The sequence below is a fragment of the Globicephala melas genome, chromosome 9 (genome assembly GCF_963455315.2).
Source record: "Globicephala melas chromosome 9, mGloMel1.2, whole genome shotgun sequence".
Classification (NCBI taxonomy): domain Eukaryota; kingdom Metazoa; phylum Chordata; class Mammalia; order Artiodactyla; family Delphinidae; genus Globicephala; species Globicephala melas.
This window is the reverse complement of record NC_083322.1, coordinates 72,596,374-72,620,021: the sequence shown is the minus strand read 5'-3', so window position 1 is coordinate 72,620,021 and position 23,648 is coordinate 72,596,374. Positions and strand designations below refer to the sequence as shown.

The window sequence follows — 23,648 nt, the reverse complement described above, 5'->3', positions numbered from 1 at the left end:
CTTCAGACACTGGGGAAACAGTAATAAACAAGACAAAGCTCTTACCCTCCTGTAGCTTATATTCTGGTGGAGAGAGGCAGGCAATAAGCACACAAACAACTCAATAACATCAGAAAAAGAAAGTGTCATGAAGACAAGATAATGGGATAGAGGGTGACTAAGGATGTGGTGAGGATTTGGGAAGGGGGCGACGGGATGCATTATATTCTATCTAAGGAAGTAGCATTTAGACTGAGACATGAATGATGAGAAGACATTGGCAAAGAAGTTAGAGTAAGAACATTCGAAGCAGGGGAATAGCAAGAACAAATGTCCACAGTGTGTTTAAAGGACATAAAGAAGCCAGTGAGACTGACACACAGTGCATAACGAGCTAGGAAGGATAGGAGAGGAGTTTGGAGAGAGAGGCAGGGGCCAGATCATGAACGACCTTGATTTGATGGTATGGACTCTGGTTTATTGTAGCTGTGGTGGGAACTCATTGGAAAGTTTAAAGGAGGGAGTGTGCTATGCTATGTGCAAATAGGTGAATGTCGCCTGATTTTCATACTCATTGTTAACTCATTGTTTTCTCTTGTAACAAGGCAGCCATTTTGGACTGTTCCATTTTTCAAAGAGTCTTTGAAACTCTGTGATGGGGAAAAGACTGTAAATTGCAGCAGAAGGATGACTAACATGACAATTTTTGACTTTTATGGACTTATGGTTTTTTGTGGCAGTAGGAGAAGGCAGAACAGGAAATTGTCTTTGTGTGTGTGTAATTTGGTGGTGGTTGTGGGGAGAGAATAATTGAAAATCTGAATACAAGTTAAAGTAAGAAAAGTGCCAGGTGAGAAAAACAGTCCTTGGAGTTCAAAGGAGGGAGAGGTTGCATTTTTTTGAGATCAGGATGCAGAACTTAACGGAGCTGATTCAAAGAAGCTCTAATCATGTCTAAGGTTTTGAGAGTTGGGAGGTGGAGACGGCCAGAGTGAATAGCAGGAAGCCTGAACCAGGGAGGCAGAACAGAGTGACAAAAGAGCCCAGATGTTGATATTACACCCATCTTCCAACACCTGTATTCTAAGAGATTTCCATGGCTTATAAGATCAAAATTTCTGCTCTATAATGGTTGAAGAATCTTTGGAGCTTTGATCTTAGCCTCAAAGTCCTATCCATCATTTCTTTTATTGGTTTGCTTATCCTCTTAGTTAAGGCATAGAGTTTTTTTTTCTTTTTTTAACTACTGCACTGTTTGCCCTCCCCAAATCAGCGAGGATGCTTAAGCCCAAGGGAATGTTTAAGAATAGCCCCACTAACCCCCAGATAAGTTGTATTTGAATTCAGTCTTACTACTTGTCCTTTCACTGGGTCATAAAATCTCTGTAGAAGTTGGACAGAAGTGCTTTTCCCACAGCCACTGCTCCCAACAAATGCTACAGTCTTCCCTTTCTCAATGCTGAGGGATAAACTGTGAAGGATTAGAACATCTGGGCGGCATGGATAGAAGAAAGAGACTTTTCGGAACTCTATATTCCCTTCACATGTGTCCTGTGAAAGAAAGTTGGCAGTGTTTAGAGGATGACTTAGAAAGGCTGTAACAAATTATAGCACATTGGCTGAGTGCTTTCTGAAAATTGTGCATGTTTCCACAACCATTTTAATTTTATTATTTTTTAAATAAATTTATTTATTTTTGGCTGCATTGGGTCTTTGTTGCTGCGCATGGGCTTTCTCTAGTTGCGGCGAGGTGGGGCTGCTCTTAGTTGCGGTGTGCAGGCTTCTCATTGTGGTGGCGTTTCTTGTTGCGGGCCCTAGAGTGAGCGGGCTTCAGTAGTTGTGGTACATGGACTCAGTAGTTGTGGCTCGAGGGGGTCTAGAGCAGAGGCTCAGTAGTTGCTGCGCACGGGCTTAGTTGCTCCGCGGCATCTGGGATCTTCCCGGACCAGGGCTCGAACCCGTGTCTCCTGCATTGGCAGGAGGATTCTTAACCACTGCGCCACCAGGGAAGTCCAACCATTTTAATTTTAAACATCGTATTCCTTTCTATAGAGTTGCTGACTGCATATTTGTTTCTGTCACTTCTGTTGAGATTTTTATATCTGTAGTTCTTGTCTTCACTACGGGACTTCACCAAGTTCCTAAAATCACTAGTTTCCTTTGGCTTCAGTACCCAGTCACAGTGCAATCTGTAAATTAGCTGTTTGACCAGCTGCTCTAAATAAATACATTTTTTAAAAATTAGTTTGTGCTTTATAGACATTTATTGCTTAATTCAGCATAGCTGGGGTCCTCATCAACTGTACATATAAATGTTTTTCTTTTTGTTTTTTTTTTGCGGTACGCGGGCCTCTCACTGTTGTGGCCTCTCCCGTTGCGAGGCACAGGCTCCGGACGTGCAGGCTCAGCGGCCATGGCTCACGGGCCTAGCCACTCTGCGGCATGTGGGATCTTCCCGGACCGGGGCATGAACCCGTGCCCCCTGCATCGGCAGGCGGACTCTCAACCACTGCGCCACCAGGGAAGCCCCTATAAATGTTATTTTTGTAGGTTGGACCATGTTTTACAGTTAGTATACATTATATTTTGAATTCAGATTTATGTTAATGGATCATTTTTTGGCAGTGACACTTGCCTAAAAGTTTATCTTTCTCTCTATGCTTCTTTCTCTTTAGTGGTTGGTAATTTGTAAACCAATACTTATGTACACCAGGGATGTTTATAAAAGACTTTCCAGAATGATCAGTAAATGATGATTAACTTTCCATTTATATATTTGGTTCATAAGATTTTAGCTTCTTTTGAACTTCATGTTTGCCCTCAATCAACTGCATTTTAAGTAGTCAGGTTTAATAGTCATGCTCAGCATATTCCAAGCCCAGTATATAGGTAGGAGGCGGGGGTAGGTGGAGGGGAGGAGTACCAAAAACTGTTTGACAATGAAATTATTCTGTTGTCAAAGGAAAGAAATGTTAACATATGGTTAAGAGGTCTAGAATTAGAAAAAATATATCCTGGAAGGATATATGCCAAAATATTAAGTTATAGTAGTAGCTTATTTTAAGCTTATTCAATGCTTTTTGTTTTGCCCACTACAACACATGAATATTATTTGTGAAAAAAAAGTTTTTAAAATAACCTCAGGATACTGCAGAATAATGAGAGTGCAATTATTTCTGTGTATGCTCTGGTGCCTTTTGGAAAGGCATAGAGAGATGTTCTAAATTTCTAGACTTAATACGTTTAAAAATTTATTCCTACTATTTTAAACATTTTGTTATGGAATATTTCAAACTTCTATAAAAGTAGAGAGAATAATATGTAACAGACTGCTATATGCCTATCTCCCAGCTTCAATAACTATCAATATTTGCCAATTTTGTTTTATCAGACTTTAACTTTTTTAAAGCATAGGGACTGATATTTATAAGTATTCATATATTAAATAAAATAAAGATTAAATAACAATTTTGTAGTCTTTATAAGGAACATTTCCACATTCTATGTCTTGTATACAGTTCTATGAGGACATTTATCAATGAGATGCTCAATTCCTCTATTGTAATGTTTAGAAAGAAATGAGTAGTAATATTATTAAATATCTAAATTCTAAGATTAAAAAAGTTTCCTACATACTTTACTTTCCAAAAGACAAGTATAAAATCTTATTTTGACAATAATGTATCTTAGAATATTCTATTTTGAGAATTTCATGATCTTTTTGTTTCTAACAACCAGGATTCCTTCTAATAATTATGAAGTTCTAGTGATAATGTACTATTTTAAGCTATCGTACATATAAATCTACTGTTAAAATTCTAGAGGGAAATACTTTTAAATGAAAATTTTCTTTTAAGTATATACCTAATAGCTATTCTTTTAAATTTAAAATGTCTAGAAAAATTGAATATATGTTTAATGTATAAGACTACTACTGAGAGGCTTATTTTGAAATTATACAATCTTCCTATTGCTTCCCTTTTAATATTCACAGTCTTTTAGAGTTTGTGACTAAATATGTGCATGTGTTTTAATATTTAATAATTTAATAAATATAGTTCCCTTTTTCTCTCTTTTGTTTGCAGATATATTTCCCATGAAAAATGGCATCTGAAGTTGCAGGGCACTATTTACTTTGCATATGTTACCAGAGGCAAAAAATGAATAAATCCTAATGCAAATCTTTATCCCAGACTAAAACTTTTGCAGTCTAAGTAAAATGAAATATATAAATCAATCATTTGTTCCAGAATATTCTCACGGCATCAGGCAAATAAATAAACTAGAAGCACATATTTTTAAATATAAAGTCTGTACATTTTAGTAACAGAGGTGAAAATTTGATTAAGACCCCCTTTCTCCCTTTGTAGCCGTAACAATTATTTATACAAGCTTTTAATTCTTTATAGCACTCTCTTTTGCAGTTATCAGATAATGCCTTCATTTAAGTCTCTATTTAGAGAGCATGCATATAGACAATTAATAATAAGTGGACATTTAAAATCAGAGTTGTGCTTACGGGTTTTTTCCATTCTTGACTATAGCTGTCTATAGTTGGTTTCTTTTCCAACAAAGCAAACAGATGTGCAGCCCCAGATTTGGCTCTCGAATATTCAGGTGCCAAAACAAGTGTTTCTCCAATGGCCATAGCTCCATATGCAATTGCAGTAAAAACTCTATCAAAATATAAAGCATTTGAATCTCAATTAGGTCTGTTTTCAAACAAGAGCTGTAAAAGCGAAGGAAAAATCAGGCACTGGAATATAATCTTTTGGCCCAGACAATACTATCAATGCTGAAGGCCTAACAATGATATCTCTTTTGTAATTTTCTACCACATAGTGATCATCCCTTGCCTTGTACACCAAAATAACCTTTGGAGCTCAGGTAATCTTAAAAATTTCTTTTCCAATTAGAAAGATAGCTCAAAGACTCTAACTAATGAATATAAAACTTCTTAGCCTCCTTGATATAAGGCTCATTTGCTTGGAGATTTAACAGAGAATTCAACTAACAATAGGAAGAATGTGTCACCAGTAGTGAGATCTGAATTTACACAGTAGATATGAATGTTTTTTTTCTTTTTTTGCATATAATGTAGTTAGAACAGATAACTGATGTCAGATGATTGGTTATCTGTCTGAAGTGCTACATGATTTAAAGAGAGCAAAGCATGGAGATTGTACTTTGTTAAGGTCCTCAAAACAATATCTGACTAAAATGTACCTTAGCCAGGCTGGAAGAAGAGCTTTGATCTTTGGTCTGCTATAGATTATGATCTCAGTCTTAAAATATGTTAATTATAAAATGGTAAGTGTGCAAATGATGTTTGGAAGCACACAGATTGTTCACAGAAATGTGGCATATCATGTGGCCATTGTTAAATATCTTCCTCTCATTTCCTTTTTCATTTTAGCCATGAAAACATATTACTAGAATGAAAAATAATGCATCTCAGTGGCAGAGCTAAAGGTATAATTCCGTTTCACTGGCAATATTTAAACATTAGGCAGTAAAAAGACATCACAGAACCCAGTTGTTTGTTTGCTCTGCTGGATCACAGCAAGGTAAACACACTGGTCTCCTTGTGAATTTCTTCAGAGATGGGACCTACTAAGCGCTGGATTTTGATGCAATCTCTTCAGTGACACAGACCTCAGATCTTGAATCTTGTTGTCTTTACAAATGTCAAACACAGTATAAAATATAAAACCAGTTTACTGGGATGTGAGACGCTAAAATTTTGTAGCCACTAGTTCTGTGATGTCAGGCAGTTTTAGTACTAATATTTAGTAAAATTATTTAGAGCTCAAAATGCCATTCAAAATACTTAATACTCAGCTATAAATATCAGAAGTGGTTATTGAATTTAGGTTACACATCAGAGGTTTTTTTTTTTTTAATGCAAGGAAAAAAAAACAGGCTGAATCAGACTCCAGCCTCAGTCTGATCCAAGAGTCAGCAGGTAAGATGGGAAGAGAATTGGATTATGAGTCAGGAGACCTGGATTCTAGTCCCACAGGGATGGAGGCTTCTCAGAACAACTAAGAAAATACCATTTTCCTCTGATTTGAGATGTGCCAAAATATCTACCTGTCGTAAAATTTGTGTCATTAAAAGTCAAATTAATCATTTGGCCTAAATGTACAAAGGCTGATGTCTTTGTTAGGTCTCCCATAAAATGAAATTTACTGAGAAGGGTAGAAGGGAGAACTTGTTTCTGTGAGAGGTAAATGATCCAAAGGATGCACAATAGAGCAAGAAGAAAAGTTTTAGTAGAGAAGGGAGAGTACCAGCTAAAAGCCCTGATGCTGTCTTTATTGTGTATATGTTGAGGGGAGGCTAAGTGGGATGGGGGTTGACGTTGATGAGGATTACATTGAGGAACCTAACTTTGTGGTGATGGGACTATCTGGGGGTTGAGTCAGGGACATCAATCTCCTTTATACTTTTTCCCCAGGTGGGTTCTTTATAAAGAGGCCAAAGCTGGTCTGCTATAGAATCTGTCCTAACCTAGTCTGGCCCAATTAGCTAGAGTGAACTAAGTTGCATTTCACTTCCACTTAGAAAGTATTTATTGCACAATAACCAGTGCTCTAACTCCATGAGAGAGTTAAACCAGATCCTTCAAATTGGTCCAACCTCCTGGAGGCATCTGAGCCAAGAGCTTACTCCAGAGAAATGTTCAGGCCGACTTCCCATGCCAATGTTGGTCTTGGGAATTTCACCCATTTGGGATATACAAAGAGGAATGATTTGCTATAATGATGAATGTTTTAAAGTCACTAATAACACATTTGTCAAAGTATTAACCTATCATAAATGCTTATATAGCCCCTTCATGCCCAAATAAGATTACAAGAAACATTCCACCGTTCAGAAATGATTTTCACGTTGAAACAATTCTTGAACCATAAATATGTAAAGCAGGAATTCAAAAACCTAAAATTTAACTTCTACAACTTTCTTAATTTAAATTGTCCATGGAAGAAGAAATCTTATCTATAGTTTATCCTTATATGGATTTACACTGAGTTTATACTGCTTTACTGAATTTATAGCAAAAACCTCCAGGTTGGCTGGGGTTGAGGAAAGAGAATATTGAGCAGGAAGAGGTCTGGAGAGGGTTTTCACGTGCTAGGCTTCTTCTTTCCTAGTTTTATGGATTCTTCATGGGTTCATGGGGCCGTTGTCACTGCACCATTGCTACAATGATCCTTCCAAGCATTTTCAAGCAGTGGGGAAATCCCCTTGCCCATCATTGCTGCTGAAATAGAATTAGAATTTTTTTTTAAATAAATGTATTTATTTTATTTATTTATTTTTGGCTGCATTGGGTCTTCACTGCTGCGCGTGGGCTTTCTCTAGTTGCAGCGAGCAGGGGCTACTACTCTTCATTGTGGTATGCGGTCTTCTCATTGCTGTGGCTTCTCTTGTTGCGGAGCATGGGCTCTAGGCGTGCGGGCTTCATTAGTCGTGGCTCGCAGGCTCTAGAGCACAGGCTCAGTAGTTGCGGTACACGGGCTTAGTTCCTCCGCGGCATGTGGGATCTTCCCGGACCAGGGCTCGAACCCGTGTCTCCTGCATTGGCAGGCGGATTCTTAACCACCACGCCACCAGAGAAGCCCGAATTAGAACTTTTAAAGGATCTTTTGGCTGGGAACAACGTAAAAAAGCATAGAAATGAATAATCCTAATTTTAATACAATTGATCCAAATAGAAATACCCAGCATAGTTACTGGTTCAGGTCTATTTGTCTCCCCTTAACTCTGCTCCCATATCCAGCTTGTATACCTTTGGTGACTTATTCTAAGAGGAAATATACTGGGCAGTTCAGAGACTGGACTCTGAAGCCAGATCACTGGGACTACATCCAAACTCCATCATTTATTTGCTAGTTCTGTGACCCTGTGCATGTTCTTTGTGCTTCTGCTTCCTTACTGACAATTGGAGATAACAAGACCATCTACATCTTATGGGGTTGTTGTGAGAATTAAATACATTAATAATATGAAGTGTTTAGTATAGTGCTCATTAAGTGTTTAAGTTATTGTTATTCCTCTCATAGAACTGAAAGTTAATGGGACACTTTCTGTTGGAAAGTAAGTTCTCACATTTCTATGGATGTAGATTAGCATAGCAGGTCACACCACAACTTCTGAAGTCCCCACTCAGTAAGTTTCTTTTTTTTGATTGGAAGATAGAGTATCTTTCCTCACAGGGGTGGCTATTACAATTATTCCCATACTCATACTCTTTTCCCCTAACATCCATATAACAGTACAAAGATCCTTTTCTTTTCACCATAAATCCCTTTCTCAACAGAAGGGAGAGAGAAAATATACAACTTATATTTATTTGGTACTTTGGGTTTTACAGAATGTTTTTGTATACATGTTACCATTTGATCACCTAGGAGTAAGGCACACACATCACTTTTTAATAAATAAGGAGACTCTTTATCTCAGAGAAATAAGTAATTTGCCCAGAATCACATAGCTATGAAACTGTAGGACTGGAACTTGAACCTCCTTGTTAACTGTTTTCCCTTACACAGTGCTCCTTCTAGTGGAAAGCTGACCTGAACTGTCTCTCCCTGCATGTTGGGGTTTGTTACCACTTGTTTCCCATTTTAGAATCTTCAGAGGACCCTAGATAGCAAATCCCCCTTGATTTGTCTCCTTTAGATCCCTTCAACGGTTGATCCCTCTATCTGGTCTCCTTATCTTTTCCTCCTAACCTCTGCATAATCTCTGGGGAGGAGCCTGGCAGCAGCTGGGTGGCTGCCATGGCAACGAACACAAAGAAGACTTTCCTGTTTTCCTTGTTTTGGCTAACTAAGGTTGTTTTCCTAATTATGTTAACACAGTTCCATGGCTGCCTGGCCTACCAGAGCAAAGATGATGGTGGAGACCTAGCTTGCTTTCTATCCCTTTTTATTCCAAGCTGTTAACCTACTATTAATATTCACTGAAAACCCACCTATTGTTCTTTTGGCCAATAACCACATTAAATATTCAAAGTTCAATATGATTTCCTGTCAAGAACTGCATTTGGATTTTTGGAGGACTAGGCCACAACACATAAGCTGCTTGGCTCTCTGCTTATCAGGCAGTTTTCAAAGCTGTGGCTTTTATAATTACTGTACTGAAGGCTGTCATGACTTGATTCTTTCTTACCCATCTGCTCTACTTAGCTTCCTGCTAATATGCGTAGCAAAGAAGGAAGAAACAGAGAGAGGAAAGTTCTGACGTGGGAGTATGGAGAATAACAGAAACCTCTGCTGGAACACTAATGGTTTCTGGACTATACTACAAAAGGCAAGTTAGCTAGAAACTAACCTAAAGGCACTAAAATTCAGATGGGAGAAAATAAATTTATGTTGTATTTCTCAAAGTCTGTACATTTAGACTGAAGTAAATCCAAGGTGTTGCCAGGGCTAACAGAAGCAGAAGGGGAGATTTTTACTACACGTATGTGTATGAGAACGTAAGAAAGAGATTTTCTGAATGCCTATGCATTGGCTGCAAGGCAGCAGAGGGAAAATGTCACCACCTTTTAAAAAATGCTCATTTCAGAGAAACTTCTACAATAATAGAGATGGATGGAGACAGTTTCTACCATAAGAAATGTATGTTGCCTATTTTTTTAGAAGAAAAAGCTAAGGTTTTGGTTAAGTAGCTTTGCTGATAACTTAACTTTATGAGCACATCAAGGGATTCTGCTGTTAAAACTCCCGTTGTGCATCTCCTTCTATAAGGCACACTGTCATTTCTGAAAGAGAGACAGCTTATCCATCCTGGTAGCTATAAATCATGAAAATACATTCACATTTTATACAGTGAATAAAGCATCTTTATTTTATACAATAAACTAAAATATGACTTCCCCAGTTCTTATATAATTCTAGAAAAGTTTCTGGTAATGGCCAAAAGAAAACCCTGAGGTTTCAAGTAGCTGTGGAGAGCAGCCTGGAATTCAGTCCCTATGCTCATATTTCTTAAAGAGTGATCTTCAGATCCTGTGCCTCAGAACAGTCTGGGATGTTTGGTAAAATGTAGTTTCCTGGCCCTACACCAGATCTACAGATCTCTGGGTTAGATCTGTAGGGTGAGCTCCAGGTATCTGCATGTTTAACCAGCTCCTCGATTGATGAGTTGGGAAACGATTGATTTAGAGAATGGCACAAAGTTCTTTTCATGTAAGGAGGGTTCTAGTAGGAGAGAGTTTTCTTTGTAAAATCTTCCATTCAATTAGCTGATTATATAGAAAGCTGTCTCTGTCCTTAGATTCTGGAAGGCACAGAGTCCTTTAGGCCAGGTGTAGTTTAGTGTGTCTAAAGGGACACTTGTGATATGTTTATGGTAGCTGGGGACCACTTTGGGTCTCTAAGAAAACTGAAGATTTTGCTATTGAAGACAAATCTCATCTGTTCACATTTTGCACAGCCCCATACCCATATTTCCCAGAGCCTCTCTTCTTTGTCCATACTATAAAAGTATGGGTATCCTTACTTTGTTTGTAGTCTGGTTGAATGAAACTCAAATCAAAAATGATACTCGTGGTCCAAGCTCAGATAGCTCCTTGTTTCTTCCTTCCGTCAGGGCACTAGGAAATACCAGTGTGATTACTGTTCATTAATCGTTGCTCTCATGTTAACAGTCCTACATATGTTCTGACAGCTAAAATTCTTACGTCTCCAGAAATGACCCTTTTCAATGAACTTAATGAAAAAAAAATTCAGGATATATGGTAGTCCAGCAGGAGGAGGAATTTTTGTATGGGGGCCTTTTGATTCTCCTATATTTTAGGGTCATAAACTAATATTAAGCAAGTTACTTGTTCCATTTATGGTAAGAATCAGCCCAGCTCTGGATATTTAAATGTTTGGAAAACTATACAAGAATTTTTAAAAAAACAATAATTTTATAGAAAGGTTCTATGAAAGTTTGTCACAGAATTAGTAATCATAATTAATAAAAATAAATGTCAACTAAGCAAAGCCCCTAGCATCTTGAGTCATGAACTTGAATCTGTGCTCTGCCACTTGCTGATTAACTGACTTTGGGCAAGTTAGGTAACTTCCTTGAGTGTTAATTTTCCCCATCTGTACAATGGGAATCATAGTATTTCACAGGGTAGTGGAGAAGATTAAGCAGAAAATGTATTACAAATCCTTAATACTAAGTAAGGACTCAATCAAGTTTGGTGTTATAGTGATTATCATATGAAACAGAATTGTTGGCAGCCTTGAGAGGCCCCATTCAAGAAATGTCCTGCCTGATGTCATTTGCAGGCATGATAGTGATTGCATGATTTTGAAGTTGTATCATTCTTTAACTAAGAAAATTCTTTGCTTAGTTTTAATCTAAACAAATCTCAGTATGGAGAAGTAGACTCCCAGCTACAAACATTCTACTTTTCTATAAATGGCTGTCTTTGACTTACATCCAGTCCTTATGCCAAAGCACTTGGATGTAGAAGGGAAGAAAAAGAGAAGAATCTGTAAAAAACAGGAGTGATGTGGAAAAGTTGAATCTGGGAATACATTTCCAGGAATGACTGGACTGCTTAATTATGCACCACTCCAAGTCTCTCCCTTTATTTTTGGTTCAGTCTTTTATTCAGTGAATATTTATTGTGTGCCTATGATGTTCCAAGCTCTTGTTTTTGGCTCTAGGGAAACATCAGTGACCAAAACAGGCTAAGCTCTGCTCTGACTGAGCTTACAGTCTATGCACTCAATAAATCTGGAAACAAAAAAGATAATTTCACATAGTGGTAAGTGCTGTACACAAACTAAACCATGGTAATGGGATAGAGAGTGATGAGGAGAAGGGCTAAGAGGACTACTTTGAGCCATCAGCAAAAGTCCCTCTGAGGAGTGGACTTGGGAGCAGAGGCTTGGATGGTGAGAAAGAGGCAGCCCAGTAAAGAACTGAATGATTATTCCAGACAGAGGAAAGAGCAAGTGCAAAAACACTGAGAGTTCCAGGGACAGAAATGCAAGTAGGGGTCTGATGTGCAGATCACAAAAAAAGACAATGGTAGATGAGGTTAGAAAGGAAGGCAGAGGCCCAAATGTGTAGAGCTTTCAGGTCAGAGTAAGGAATTTGGTTTTATTCAAATTTCAATGGGAATTCATTACAGTATTTTAGTAAATTGATGGAATTGGATTTGTGTTTTAAAAGATTAGCCTAGCTACTGTGTGGAGAATGGATTACAGGGAAGCAAGAGAGTGAGTACTGGGACATCAGTGAGCAGGTAGTTGCAGTGGTCCAGTCAAGACAGGCAAAGAGATAAAATGGAAGGTAACATGGGTAGAGATGGTAAGAAGTATTTTGGAGTTACAGCTGTTAAGACTTGGTGCTGCATGTGGTGGGTGAAGGCAAGAGAAGAAATAAGGGATGACTCTTAGATTTTTGGGCCGAGCAACTGCATAGATGGTGGTGCTGTTTATTAAGATGGAGAAGTCTTGGAGAAGAGACACTTTGGGAAGGAAAAACTTCAAATTCTGTTCTGGACACATTAAGATATGATTAGATGCCTAAGTGGAGATGTTCAGTAGGTAGTTGGATAAGCATGTGGTATTTAGGAGTGGGGTCAGAGTTGGAAATACACAGAAGGGAGTCATCAAGATACAGGTAATATTTAAAAAACCATTAGATTGGATGAAATTACCAATTAGAGTGTGTGGATGAAAAGCACTGAGAACTCTAAAGCCCCCCAACACGTGGAGGCCCAGCAGAAAATCAGGAGCCCGTAAAGGAAATAGAGGAGGAGGGGCCAATAACAAAGGAGAAAAAGCCTAGAGAAGAAAATGTTTCAGGAAGGAGAGTATAAAATGCTGCTGAGAGGTCAAGTTAAATGAGATGGGAAAACCGGACACTGGATGGGTCATGGGTGGGCAAGATGGAGGTCAGTGGTGACCTTGATAATGAGTCTTTCTAGTGGAATGGTGGGAATCAAGGCTTGACTGGAATGAGTTTAGGAGAGGTTGGAGATGAAAAGGTGTAGATAACAAGAATAGGCTACTCTAGAATTTGTTTTGCTGCAAAGGAGAACAGAGACATTGAAAGTAGGCAGAAGGGGACTTAAGGTCATGGGAGAGATTTCTTTCTTTTTCTTATGACAGGTGATTATAAAGCAAAGAAACAGTAGTGACAGAAACTGATGTGAAGAGATGATTGCAGGAACCTATTGCAGACGAGGACCTTAGTTCTTGCATGGAGATGGCAGCATGGTGAGTCAGTGGTACCCTAGTGAGTTTGGTGATGGGAAAATGAGGTGATTCTCTCTTGATTGCTTTGTTACACTATCTTCAGCTAAATCCATTAGAAAGTAACTGGGATTATAATTGCTTTTATAAATGAAAATTCTTCTGTGAGAATTGATAAAATCATCAGACATCCTACATTAGTATAAATATATTTAATTGGCTTGCTCTCTACTAATACCAAGGAACAGTTATATGAAGGAATGGGACACTGGGGATTTAAAGATGGCTGCAGAAAGTTTAGAGCAACGTAAGGAAGACATGTTCTGAGTTTCAAACGATTGGCTTGCAAGCAAACTTTTGGAATACAATCAAATTTTAAGCTTGTGATTGCCTGCATTTCATAAGAACCAAAGAAACAACTTGCTAATTTAGTGCAGGCTGGTGAACTGAATGAAGTAATTTAGGTGAGTCTACATTTGGTTTCTTGCTAATTTATCTCTGTAAACTAGTCTGTGTAATCAGAATGAAGTCCAAGGCTAAATGTCATAATTGTGATTTATATGTTCACACGGACAGTACTGCACACTGTTTTAGAGGGTAGGAAAACATGGTAGAACAGGGAGCCTAAAATTCCTGTTGACATTTTACATACAGATATTCCATTTTATAAGAAAATCTGCTTCATGAAACCTCTAAGTGGCCCCACAGATTCAAAAATATTAGGTTGGTGAACTGTGGATGCTTTCCTTCTGAGTGCCTAGCAAAGAAACTTCCTGGGAACTCAGTTAATGTTTGATAGATAAACAAACAAACAAACAAACAAACACATGAAGAGGAACTGAAAATTATTCCAAGTTATTCTGAAATTATTTGGCTTCAAATGACTTTTGGTCATTTCTTCAAATTGAATATATCCTCAAAGTACAAATATGTGCCACCAATAAGGATATTCAAAAGAATGTGTCTGAGTGTTGAGAGGTAAATCCCAAAGAGGAGTTCCCGACATTTTTTGCCAAATGGAAGTATCCTTGAAACAGGTGTAACCTCCCAAGTCATTATATTGAAGAGGCTGATCCTTGCTTTGATGTGTATGTTTTGGTGGGCTTCTTAAAAAGAAAATAACGTTACTTTTTGGAGTCAAATATTGTATGGATTTCTCTAGCTCTAAACATTTAGCAGTGACATTTATGATACAGATTAGTAACAATCTGACATTTTAGGGAGACTTAAGAAGCTCAGAATTAATACCCAAGATAAATTTTTCTAATTTCAGAATTTGAATTTAGGTGTTTCTGTGAAGTAAAGAAATTCATAACTATGTGAACAGAGTTCCAAATAGAAGCACCAACAAATGCTTTGGGAAGAGGCAGCCTCATTGGGATGCCATGATCAATTCTCAATGTGACTTTTCTGAAGAGAAATACTCATTTACATGTGTTTCTCCTGGAGTATTTGCTTAGCAAGGAACTTACCTCACTGATTTACAGTCACACTTGATAAAGCCATCTCCACCTTGGAAGACAATGGATAACAAGAAGGCTTTTTTTTTTTTTTTTTTTTTTGCGGGACGCGGGCCTCTCACTGCTGCGGCCTCTCCCGTTGCGGAGTACAGGCTCCGGACGCGCAGGCTCAGCGGCCATGGCTCACAGGCCCAGCCGCTCCGCGGCATGTGGGATCTTCCCGGACCAGGGCACAAACCCGTGTCCCCTGCATCGGCAGGCGGACTCTCAACCACTGCACCACCAGGGAAGCCCCGAGAAAATGACTTTTTAACTACTGAGAATTATTATAGAGAAAACAATAAATGTAATGATTTTCTCTATAGGTATATGCTCTATAGTTCAATGTAACAAAGCTGCCTCTATGTATTTTCAAATGAATGGACAAGGTCTGTGAAAGGATAGTTACTGAAAGAGTTAAAGAGATTTGGTTTAAAAATATTTTCTATCCTAATGTTGCACTAATAGAATAGTGGGAATTAAATGGCGGTACCAACCACAAGCGTGAGTGTAAAAGAGTACAAAGCTATCTTTCTGATAAAGTAATACAAAGAGTATCACTAAGTAAATGTGGTAAGGAGGACTAGTTTAAAATTAAAAGAATTGATCACATTTGTTGTGCATATATTCATTTTAAAATGTGAACTCTTTATAGAGATTCAATATAAAGGGCTAAGCAATATTATTTTCTTTCTTAAATATGTTATTTCCTCAATCATGTTTCATGGAAATAAGAAAAATATGCACACTTTGTTATAGTTCATGGCAATGTGGGAGGACCTAAAACATATATTCTAAATGTGCTTGCTCTCAATCCTCTTTCTAGTTTCCTCTTGGTGGAGTCATATAAGGAATTACGCTATGCCATTACTAGGAAAGATTCCAGAGCAAATGAGTTGGCAGGCAAACCACTGGAGTCACCCAGGAGTGCTGCCTTTATAGGAACAAACTATAGTTAACACAGTCAGTATGAATTTACAATCACCTGTGCTGAGTCTGAAGCGTCTCCTCATACATTTGCCTGAAGGCTTTTTCTCTTGTTAATGACACTGTAGTGCATATATTCTCCACAGTTTCGGTTGCTATATTATAAAACAAGATAATAAAATAGAGAAATAAAATTAGTAATGGCTGAACTTCTGGTTGTGAGTTACAGTCACAACGGGGACATATTAAGTACATTAAGTCAATAAGTTTTTCTGATGAGTTTTCTTAGCTTCTTGTTTTTCCTTCCCCAAAATAAGACAGGAAAATAATATATTAGGATAATAAGCTCGAGGAAAATTCCTTTTGAAAAGATTTCGTCCACTGGTCTAAATTTAGCCCTCTTTAAGTCTTCATTGAGTTTCTATTTAAACTAGTTCCATAAGCAGAGAGATCAAACATTAGTGAGCATTATGTCCGTATGTAATTATGCAAAGGAGCTGTCCTATGAATTATGAGCTGATTTAAGAAGAAGACAGAAGAGAGAATCAAGTAAATAATTATTTTATTCTAGCACAGAAATGCAAATAGCAACCAAAGTTCTCAGAAACACTGCTGTAAAGTAACATGGAGTGTGGCTTTTGAATTCTGTATAAGATATTGTATAGCTGTTTTTCATGTTGATGTCTGTGAACTTAAAAAGATATTTAGGTCAAATGTAATGCTTCTTCATAGTTATATAGTTTTCAAAAAGAAGGGGGATCAAAAATGGAGGAGACTTTTGGCGCAGAATAACTTCTTGGACATGAGAACACATGTTGACTTGAAAGAGAAACTTTTTGCTTCCACATTCTCTTTCCAGGCTGGCAGAGTGGACTGTGGGACAGATGAAGACCTAGGTGGATACCCAAGGTTGTTTGAAGGAGAACTTGGGTTACGGGAGAGAACTGATATGTAGACCATGGTCAGGACACCTGGATTCTGCTCTAAATTCTCATAATTTCAAAATGAACTCAAAGAAATCTCCATCTGTAACATTTTGTAGTGCATGGGGAAAATCGATGAGAATGCTGAAATCTTGAGGAAAACAAAAAGAAATGAATGAAAAAGTCTTGTGATCATTTTTCACAATAAAGAAAGGACTGAAAGCAGAACCTTAGAAAATAGTCCTTTTTTAAAAACTAATATGGTCATTTTATTTATTTTTTACTAATATGGTCATTTAAAACCTGAAAAATAAAACACTTGATGATTTTTCCAAATCTACACATGCAACCAAAGAAGGACCAATATGTTTTACTGGTCCATATTCTAAATTTTGGTGTTTGGTAAAGTGACTGATTGAAAAGCTAGTGGGAAAGGACACATTGCTTATTTGATTGCAGTTATTGATTGTATACTCTGAGGTTACTTTAATAATACAAAAAGGAAAAAAATCAAATGGCACATAAGCAACTAAAGCTCATGACATAAAAATTAAGATGAATAAAATATAATTAATTATGGCCAGATTAACTTGGAAATTGTGATAATTTGCTCACACGGAGGGCTGAACAACTTTTCTGTGTTTCTGAAGCAAATATATGCTATGTAGTTCAGTCTGTACTGCTCAAGCAGACATTCCAAGGGTCCTTATCTAGTGCAAGAAAGGTGGAAAAGTCCAAGGGTCATGAAAACCAGATTTCTATGAGTCCTGTGCTTGGTTGGATCCCTATTCATGAATATTCATGCTATTTATAATATGATACAATCACTGTGATACAGACCATAATGATATTAAAATCATCTTTATATTCAAGCCTTTCACCAATGTGATATAGATCTTTGAAACTATATCATGAGAGGAGTTGGGGCTGGGTGACCAAGAGAAGACTTGGCATTTACATGATGCGGCTTCATAGCGTCACGAGAAGCAGGTTTTGGACCTCAATCAAGATGAAAGGCAAGAAGAGAAGGATAGAAGGCCACCAAAAAAAAAAAAAAAAAAAAGAACTCCTTACCATCTAAGGTGTAGGCAGCAGCCTGGGAAAGTAATGCACTGCCTGCCACTGGAGAAAAGGGTGGATAAAAGATGGATATATGCTCAACAGGGATGTTGTACAAGAGATTTCTACTTTGGGTGAGTGGCTGGATCAAATGACATCTCTTTCAACTTTTAGATATTATGGTACTACATTACTAATGTTTCTCTAAATCACTACTACAATGATTATCTTTATGAATATGATTGATTCTGAGAAACTTATATATGTCAAAAAATTTTCCAAGTAAATACATTGTTCATTTTGATCATTTTAAAAATGGTCCTTGTCTCTAAAGCTTTGTTTTAGGCACTACCAATATCAGTACCTTGCCTTGAATTTAGTAACTATTATATTTCCTCTTTATTTTGAAAAATAAAATACCCAGAATTATTCAAGACATTCAATTATTCAATAATCAGAGAATGTAGAATCACAATGTTAACAAATTCCCCCACGATTTGGTAACAGTAATAATGGCTGACATTACTGAGTGCTTACTGTTTTCCAGATACTATTGCATATACTAATAAGACTAAGTGTTTTCTGTAATAGTCATAAAGATCTCTAAGGGGATACTATTTTATTTCCACTTTACAGAGGAAGAAACTGAAGTCCAGAAAGGTTGATGTAACTTGCTCAGATCACACATTTGTTAGTGGTAGAATGTGGATTCTAATTCAGCCAGTTTGACTCCAGAGCCTATGCTCTAAATTATGCACCCTATTGCTATGACATTATCTACACCCCATCTTAAACTGATCTGTATGAATTTCAATACATATACATCACTTTACAGATTCCTAAGAAAGGAAGTTATGTATTGTAAGGATAGGAGCTCTTATTGATTTTCTCTTAAAAGGTTATGATGGGAACAACAGTCTTTATTTTACCTTTCCAGCATGCTTAAGTTCTTGCTTATCCTTGTTGGCAAATCCAGTCATTGCTGCCATTTCAATCATTCCTGTCAGAGCAAGTACCGGAGCAATACTCAGAATCAAGAGTGTCATCTCCCATCCATATATGAAGGAAATGATAACTGAAAGTCCCATGTTAGTTACATTTTGTGTTAAGACACCAACCCTTGAACCCGTTGCCTATAATCAGACATATTTTGGAAAAAAGTCAGCTAATTTTAAATTTACAAGAATTGCTATTATAGTTTCTTGCAAAATAAGATAAGCTTTCTTTTTTAGGATTTATACATAGATTTTTATTTTGAATTTATACTTAGAGATTAAATAATAGTTATACTTTAAAAATGTCCACTACTAAGGAGTCATTATGTTTTATTTGTCTATATTATGTCTGATATTGTCCTTTGACATGTTCCTATTATTTTTGAATATGTTCTTACTTTCTGGCACAAAAAGATTTTCCAGGCCCTACACCTGAAATCTGTCATTTCTCCAAGGAGTTCCAGTTCCTGTTAGTGGAGAATGTTATTTAGGACTTACTATATGAAGAAAAAAAATTTTTTAATTAAAAAAATCAATATATGGTGCTAGTTGTACTCATTATCAGTGGAATGTTAGTAGATAGAACTGGGGAGTGTGTGTGTGTGTGTGTGTGTGTGTGTGTGTGTATGTGTGTGTGCATAGATGCAAGCACATATTGAAATCTATATTTATTTCTCTATTTACATTTCTTGAAATCCATGAGTTCATACCAATACCTCCAGTTCCAATCCAAAAACACAAGGTTATTTCCAGCTTTCTCCCTTCTAATATTTGTTATCCCCTTCTTCAACAGTGAGAAACCTGGCTCCCATTTTCTTTAACAGAGTTCCTTGATCAATCTCTCTGCTATCATGCAGATCGTGACCAATCTGCTATCATGACCCCTGTCTCTCCCCTGCATGCATACCCTCCTCACTCTTCTCTGGCTTGGCTTTCCCACATGAGGCTGCTGCCTCACATGGATGCCCAACTTACCATATGTGGGCTCCAAAACCAACCCTGCCCCTTCCCCTTACACTGAAAAAGGGCCGGTACTTTTTAGTCACTACACTGTAGTAGTGCTGAATGGAATGATTGAGGATATTCATTGAAGTATATACTTTGGATATGATATCTTGCGGTCCCTTTTCTGCACTTCATAACTTGGTTTCACTCAGCAAAGGTCTAAAGAGGCAATATCAAGACAGAAAAGGAGTTGGAAACAGCATGGTATGAGGTAACTTAAAAGAAATTTGGAAAAAAATCTTAAATTAAGTAGAAATATCTTCATAACTGCTTTACGAGAACTGCATGTCTTATGAATTAACTTTCAGTGGGACACATGTTAAGTAATAAACTGAAATGTTAAATTCCTTTATGCTGTGATGAAAATATGAAACACCTATTTACCTAGAAACACAGCTATAATCAACCAAGATATCAATTCACATTTTCAAACATATGTTTTGCTCTGATCATGAAAACATGGCCATTGGAAAAGGTCTAAATAATGTTAAAAATTACATCCTTCCAGACATAAATACATACACACATTCAGATTAGGATTATTGTGTGTATTCAGCTTTGTATCCTGCTTTTATCTCTTTACATTATACAGCAAGCTTTTTCCTGGGTCACTAAATAGTCTTCAAAAAATATCTAGTAGATTGCTTCCAATTTTTCACTATTGAAAGCAAAGATGTAATGAACATCTTTGTGCAAAATATTTGTGCTCATCTTTTATTTCCTAATGTTAAATTCCTAGCCTGGAGTTATATGTTAAAGGGTATATACTCTTACATTCTTCATAGATATTGTCAAATTGCTTCTCTACAAGGTGATATCAATATTCACTGAAGTATCCCCCAAATTAGTATCATCATTAAAATAACAATAAAAAGCCCTCTTTCTCCACAGGGCTCTGACTTATTCCTAAAAAACTTTTGTGGTTTTAGTTTCAAGACTGCATCTGATAATGATCCACTATTTTCCCATTTTTTTCACTGAACTATCAAAGAAAACCCCAAAAAAGTAAAAACAAATAACAATAACAAACACCAAACAAACCACTAAATACTGAAAACTCAGACAGGTAACCCATTTTACATGCTTTAGGGCGTTATACACTAACTCTAAGCTATGAGGCTGAAATAAAAATGTCATTTGGTACTAATGCTTGCTTACACTCTGCCTCTTGAGAGTTTAAGGATGATGCAGAGATAAATGATGCCGTATATTATGGACTGAATGGTTCTACACCCCCCACCCAAATTCATATGTTGAGGTCCTGAATCCCAGTTCCTCAGAATGTGACTGTATTTGGAGATAAGGTCTTTAAAGAGGTAATTAGATTAAAATGAGGTTTTGAGGGTGAGCCCTACTCCAATATGACTGGTGTCCTTATAAGAAAAGGAAATTTGGTTGCAGACATGCTTGCATAGAGAAAAACAATGTGAGTACACAACACGAAGAAAACTATAAGTCAAGGTGAGAGGACTCAGAATGAAACCAACCATGCCAACACCTTGATCTTGGTCTTCTAAGCTCTAGAACCATGAAGAAATAAATTTCTGTTGTTTAAGCCACTCAGTCTGTGGTACTTCGTTATGGCAGCCCTTACAAACCAATATACTGTACTTGCTCCTCTCCTCCCACCCTCACCATGAGTTTCAAAGTTATATAGGTCAGATAGCTGGATGAAGAGGCTGTGGAACTTAAGTACTTGTACTGTTGAAGGTCCCACCCCACATCAGATTAACTATGGAATGCTCCTACAGCCACATAAACATATATATTTTTTGCTGTAAAATAGAAGTATTTTTAAAAATTACAATCAAGTTTTGTTAAGAATAAGATAGTCACTGTTCTTTTAATGTAAAATTTATCTAAATATTACTAAGAAATTACTTGCCATCAATTACTTGATAGCTATGTTTTTAGGCCTTTATACATTCATTAATTTCCACTTTGTACTTTCTTATTTTGAGGTCAATGACTTTTCCTTTTTCAGATCTCAGTTTTTGGCACGATATCTATATTAACAAAAGTGGAAAACATATCCAGGGAACAGTTATTCTTTTCTGTTTGGGTATTTCCTATTAGGTGGCCATAATATAGTTCCTTTTTTCACCACCTTCCTCTGTTTTTATCCTATTTACTTTAAGATAACAGCTCTTTACAGGAAATCAAAAGAAAATGAAGTCAAAAGGTGAAAAATAGGAAAAGTAAAGACAGAAATCATGCTGAGGATTGTAGTTTTTGAGTATAAAATTATGCGGCGTGTTGGAAAAAGAGGTAGAGGGAATTATCAGAGGCACATCAGATGAACATTTGAGAGTCACTTAAAATTAGTCTAAGGAGTATGCAAACCAACCTCATGTCTAAAAACATACAAGTGTAAACTTGCCAAATTTTTAATGGAACGGTCTTGTATTTGAGCTTTTTGTTTGGGACATAAGAACTTTCTATAAAGTGACTTGCACTTGCATAACCTTGCTTATTCAATAAGCTTGATTTATTCACTCTTGTACTAATCTGCTTCTTGAAAGTAAGATCATATACCTTTCTAAATGGCATTTTAGTTTAAGCTACCAGAAACTTACTGAAATATTCAGTCAACTCAGCCATGGACAGGCCACAAACCCTGCCTTTTGGTGATGGTAGTAGGATAAGAAGGATCTGAATATATCTTTCCTGTTCCAGGAAGAATTAACAGAAAACAACAGACATCTGGCCTTGAAAAATACTACAAGAACTAAAAGACAATTTAAAATTGCCTTAAAGACCTAGAGAAATAGTGTAGCTCTGGAAAGAATTTAGAACTGCAATCAGAGGAAATTTAATTAAACTTCTTTAGATTCTTTATCAACGTGCATGAAGATAGAATTTTTCCTTGGAAATCAAGAGCAGAAAGTCATAATTAAATAGTTCTACAGATAACAATTATTTATGGAGTATCTACTATGTCCAAATACTATGCTAAATGTGGGTCATATAACTTTGATAAGAAAGTTCCAGAGGAATGGCTGCCATAAGGAAATAAATGGAAAGATACTCAGTAAGCAATTGTAGAAATAAAATTCTATATAGCAGGATTTCTGCTTCTGGCTAACATGAAGAGAGGGAATGGATTTGTCCTCCCATCTGAAACAAATAAAAAATAGACAAAATATATGAACCAATAGTTTTCAAGATACTAGACCTAAGGCAACCAAGGGTGAAATGGGAAACAAACGAGGTGAGCCCTATGTTTGCCACGGTTTACCCCTTAAAAGAGCTTCCAGGCTTCAGGATAGGAAAGGTAAACTGAGATAGAGCCTAACAGACTCCATAAGTGGAGTAGACAAAGCTGAGTCTGGAGAGGCCAAGGAAGCTAGAGTTTGCAGCACAGAACACTGAAGAAGAGAGAGGTATACAAAAAGAGAAATCTGGATATCTGCAGAGGGTCCTCCTTGAGTATTCAACTGAAAAATGCATGTGTGAGGGCTAGTCATACCAGTCATACCAAGACCATACGCTTGGTCATACCAGCCTGACTGAATAACCTCATGATTCACTGGTCATAGGGTAGAGTATATTGAAGGGTCTTGCCTCAGTTGTTGGCTCCAGTCCTGCTTAATAAATCTTAAAATCGAGACCCCCCGCAAGATCAAACTGTTCCCAAGTAACTTAACTGCATCCCAGAACAAAACAAGAATATTTCTAGAAATACAAAAATATTCAGCACCCCAAAATGCTAAATTCACAATGTGTGGCATCTACACAAAAATTACTAGGTATGACAAAAAGCACCAAAAACGACCCATAATGAGCATAAAAATCAATCAGTTGAAACTCACCCAGACAGACAATGACATTAAAAGTTATTATCATTGTATAACATACATTCAAAAAGTTAAGAGATAATGAAAATAAATGAAAACGACCCACATAAAAATTCTACAAATTCAAATGTCAGTATCCATAAAAAAAGTTTTATTGTAACACAGCCATGCCTCTTTGTTTACCTATTGACTATAGCTGTCTTAGGACTATAATGATGGAGTTGAGGGGTTGCTAGAGAAACCA

The 23,648-nt window shown here is 37.0% G+C and overlaps 1 protein-coding gene across 1 annotated transcript in view; it reads right to left on the bottom strand.

The window, feature by feature from the left end:
* ABCB5 (ATP binding cassette subfamily B member 5) overlaps positions 1 to 23,648 on the bottom strand; it is a 111,626-nt gene that overhangs the window by 8,113 nt on the left and 79,865 nt on the right. The window contains 4 exon segments of the mRNA XM_060305017.1: positions 1,333 to 1,530; positions 4,499 to 4,655; positions 15,684 to 15,784; positions 18,537 to 18,740. Of these exon segments, the coding sequence (XP_060161000.1) occupies positions 1,333 to 1,530; positions 4,499 to 4,655; positions 15,684 to 15,784; positions 18,537 to 18,740 (660 nt within the window).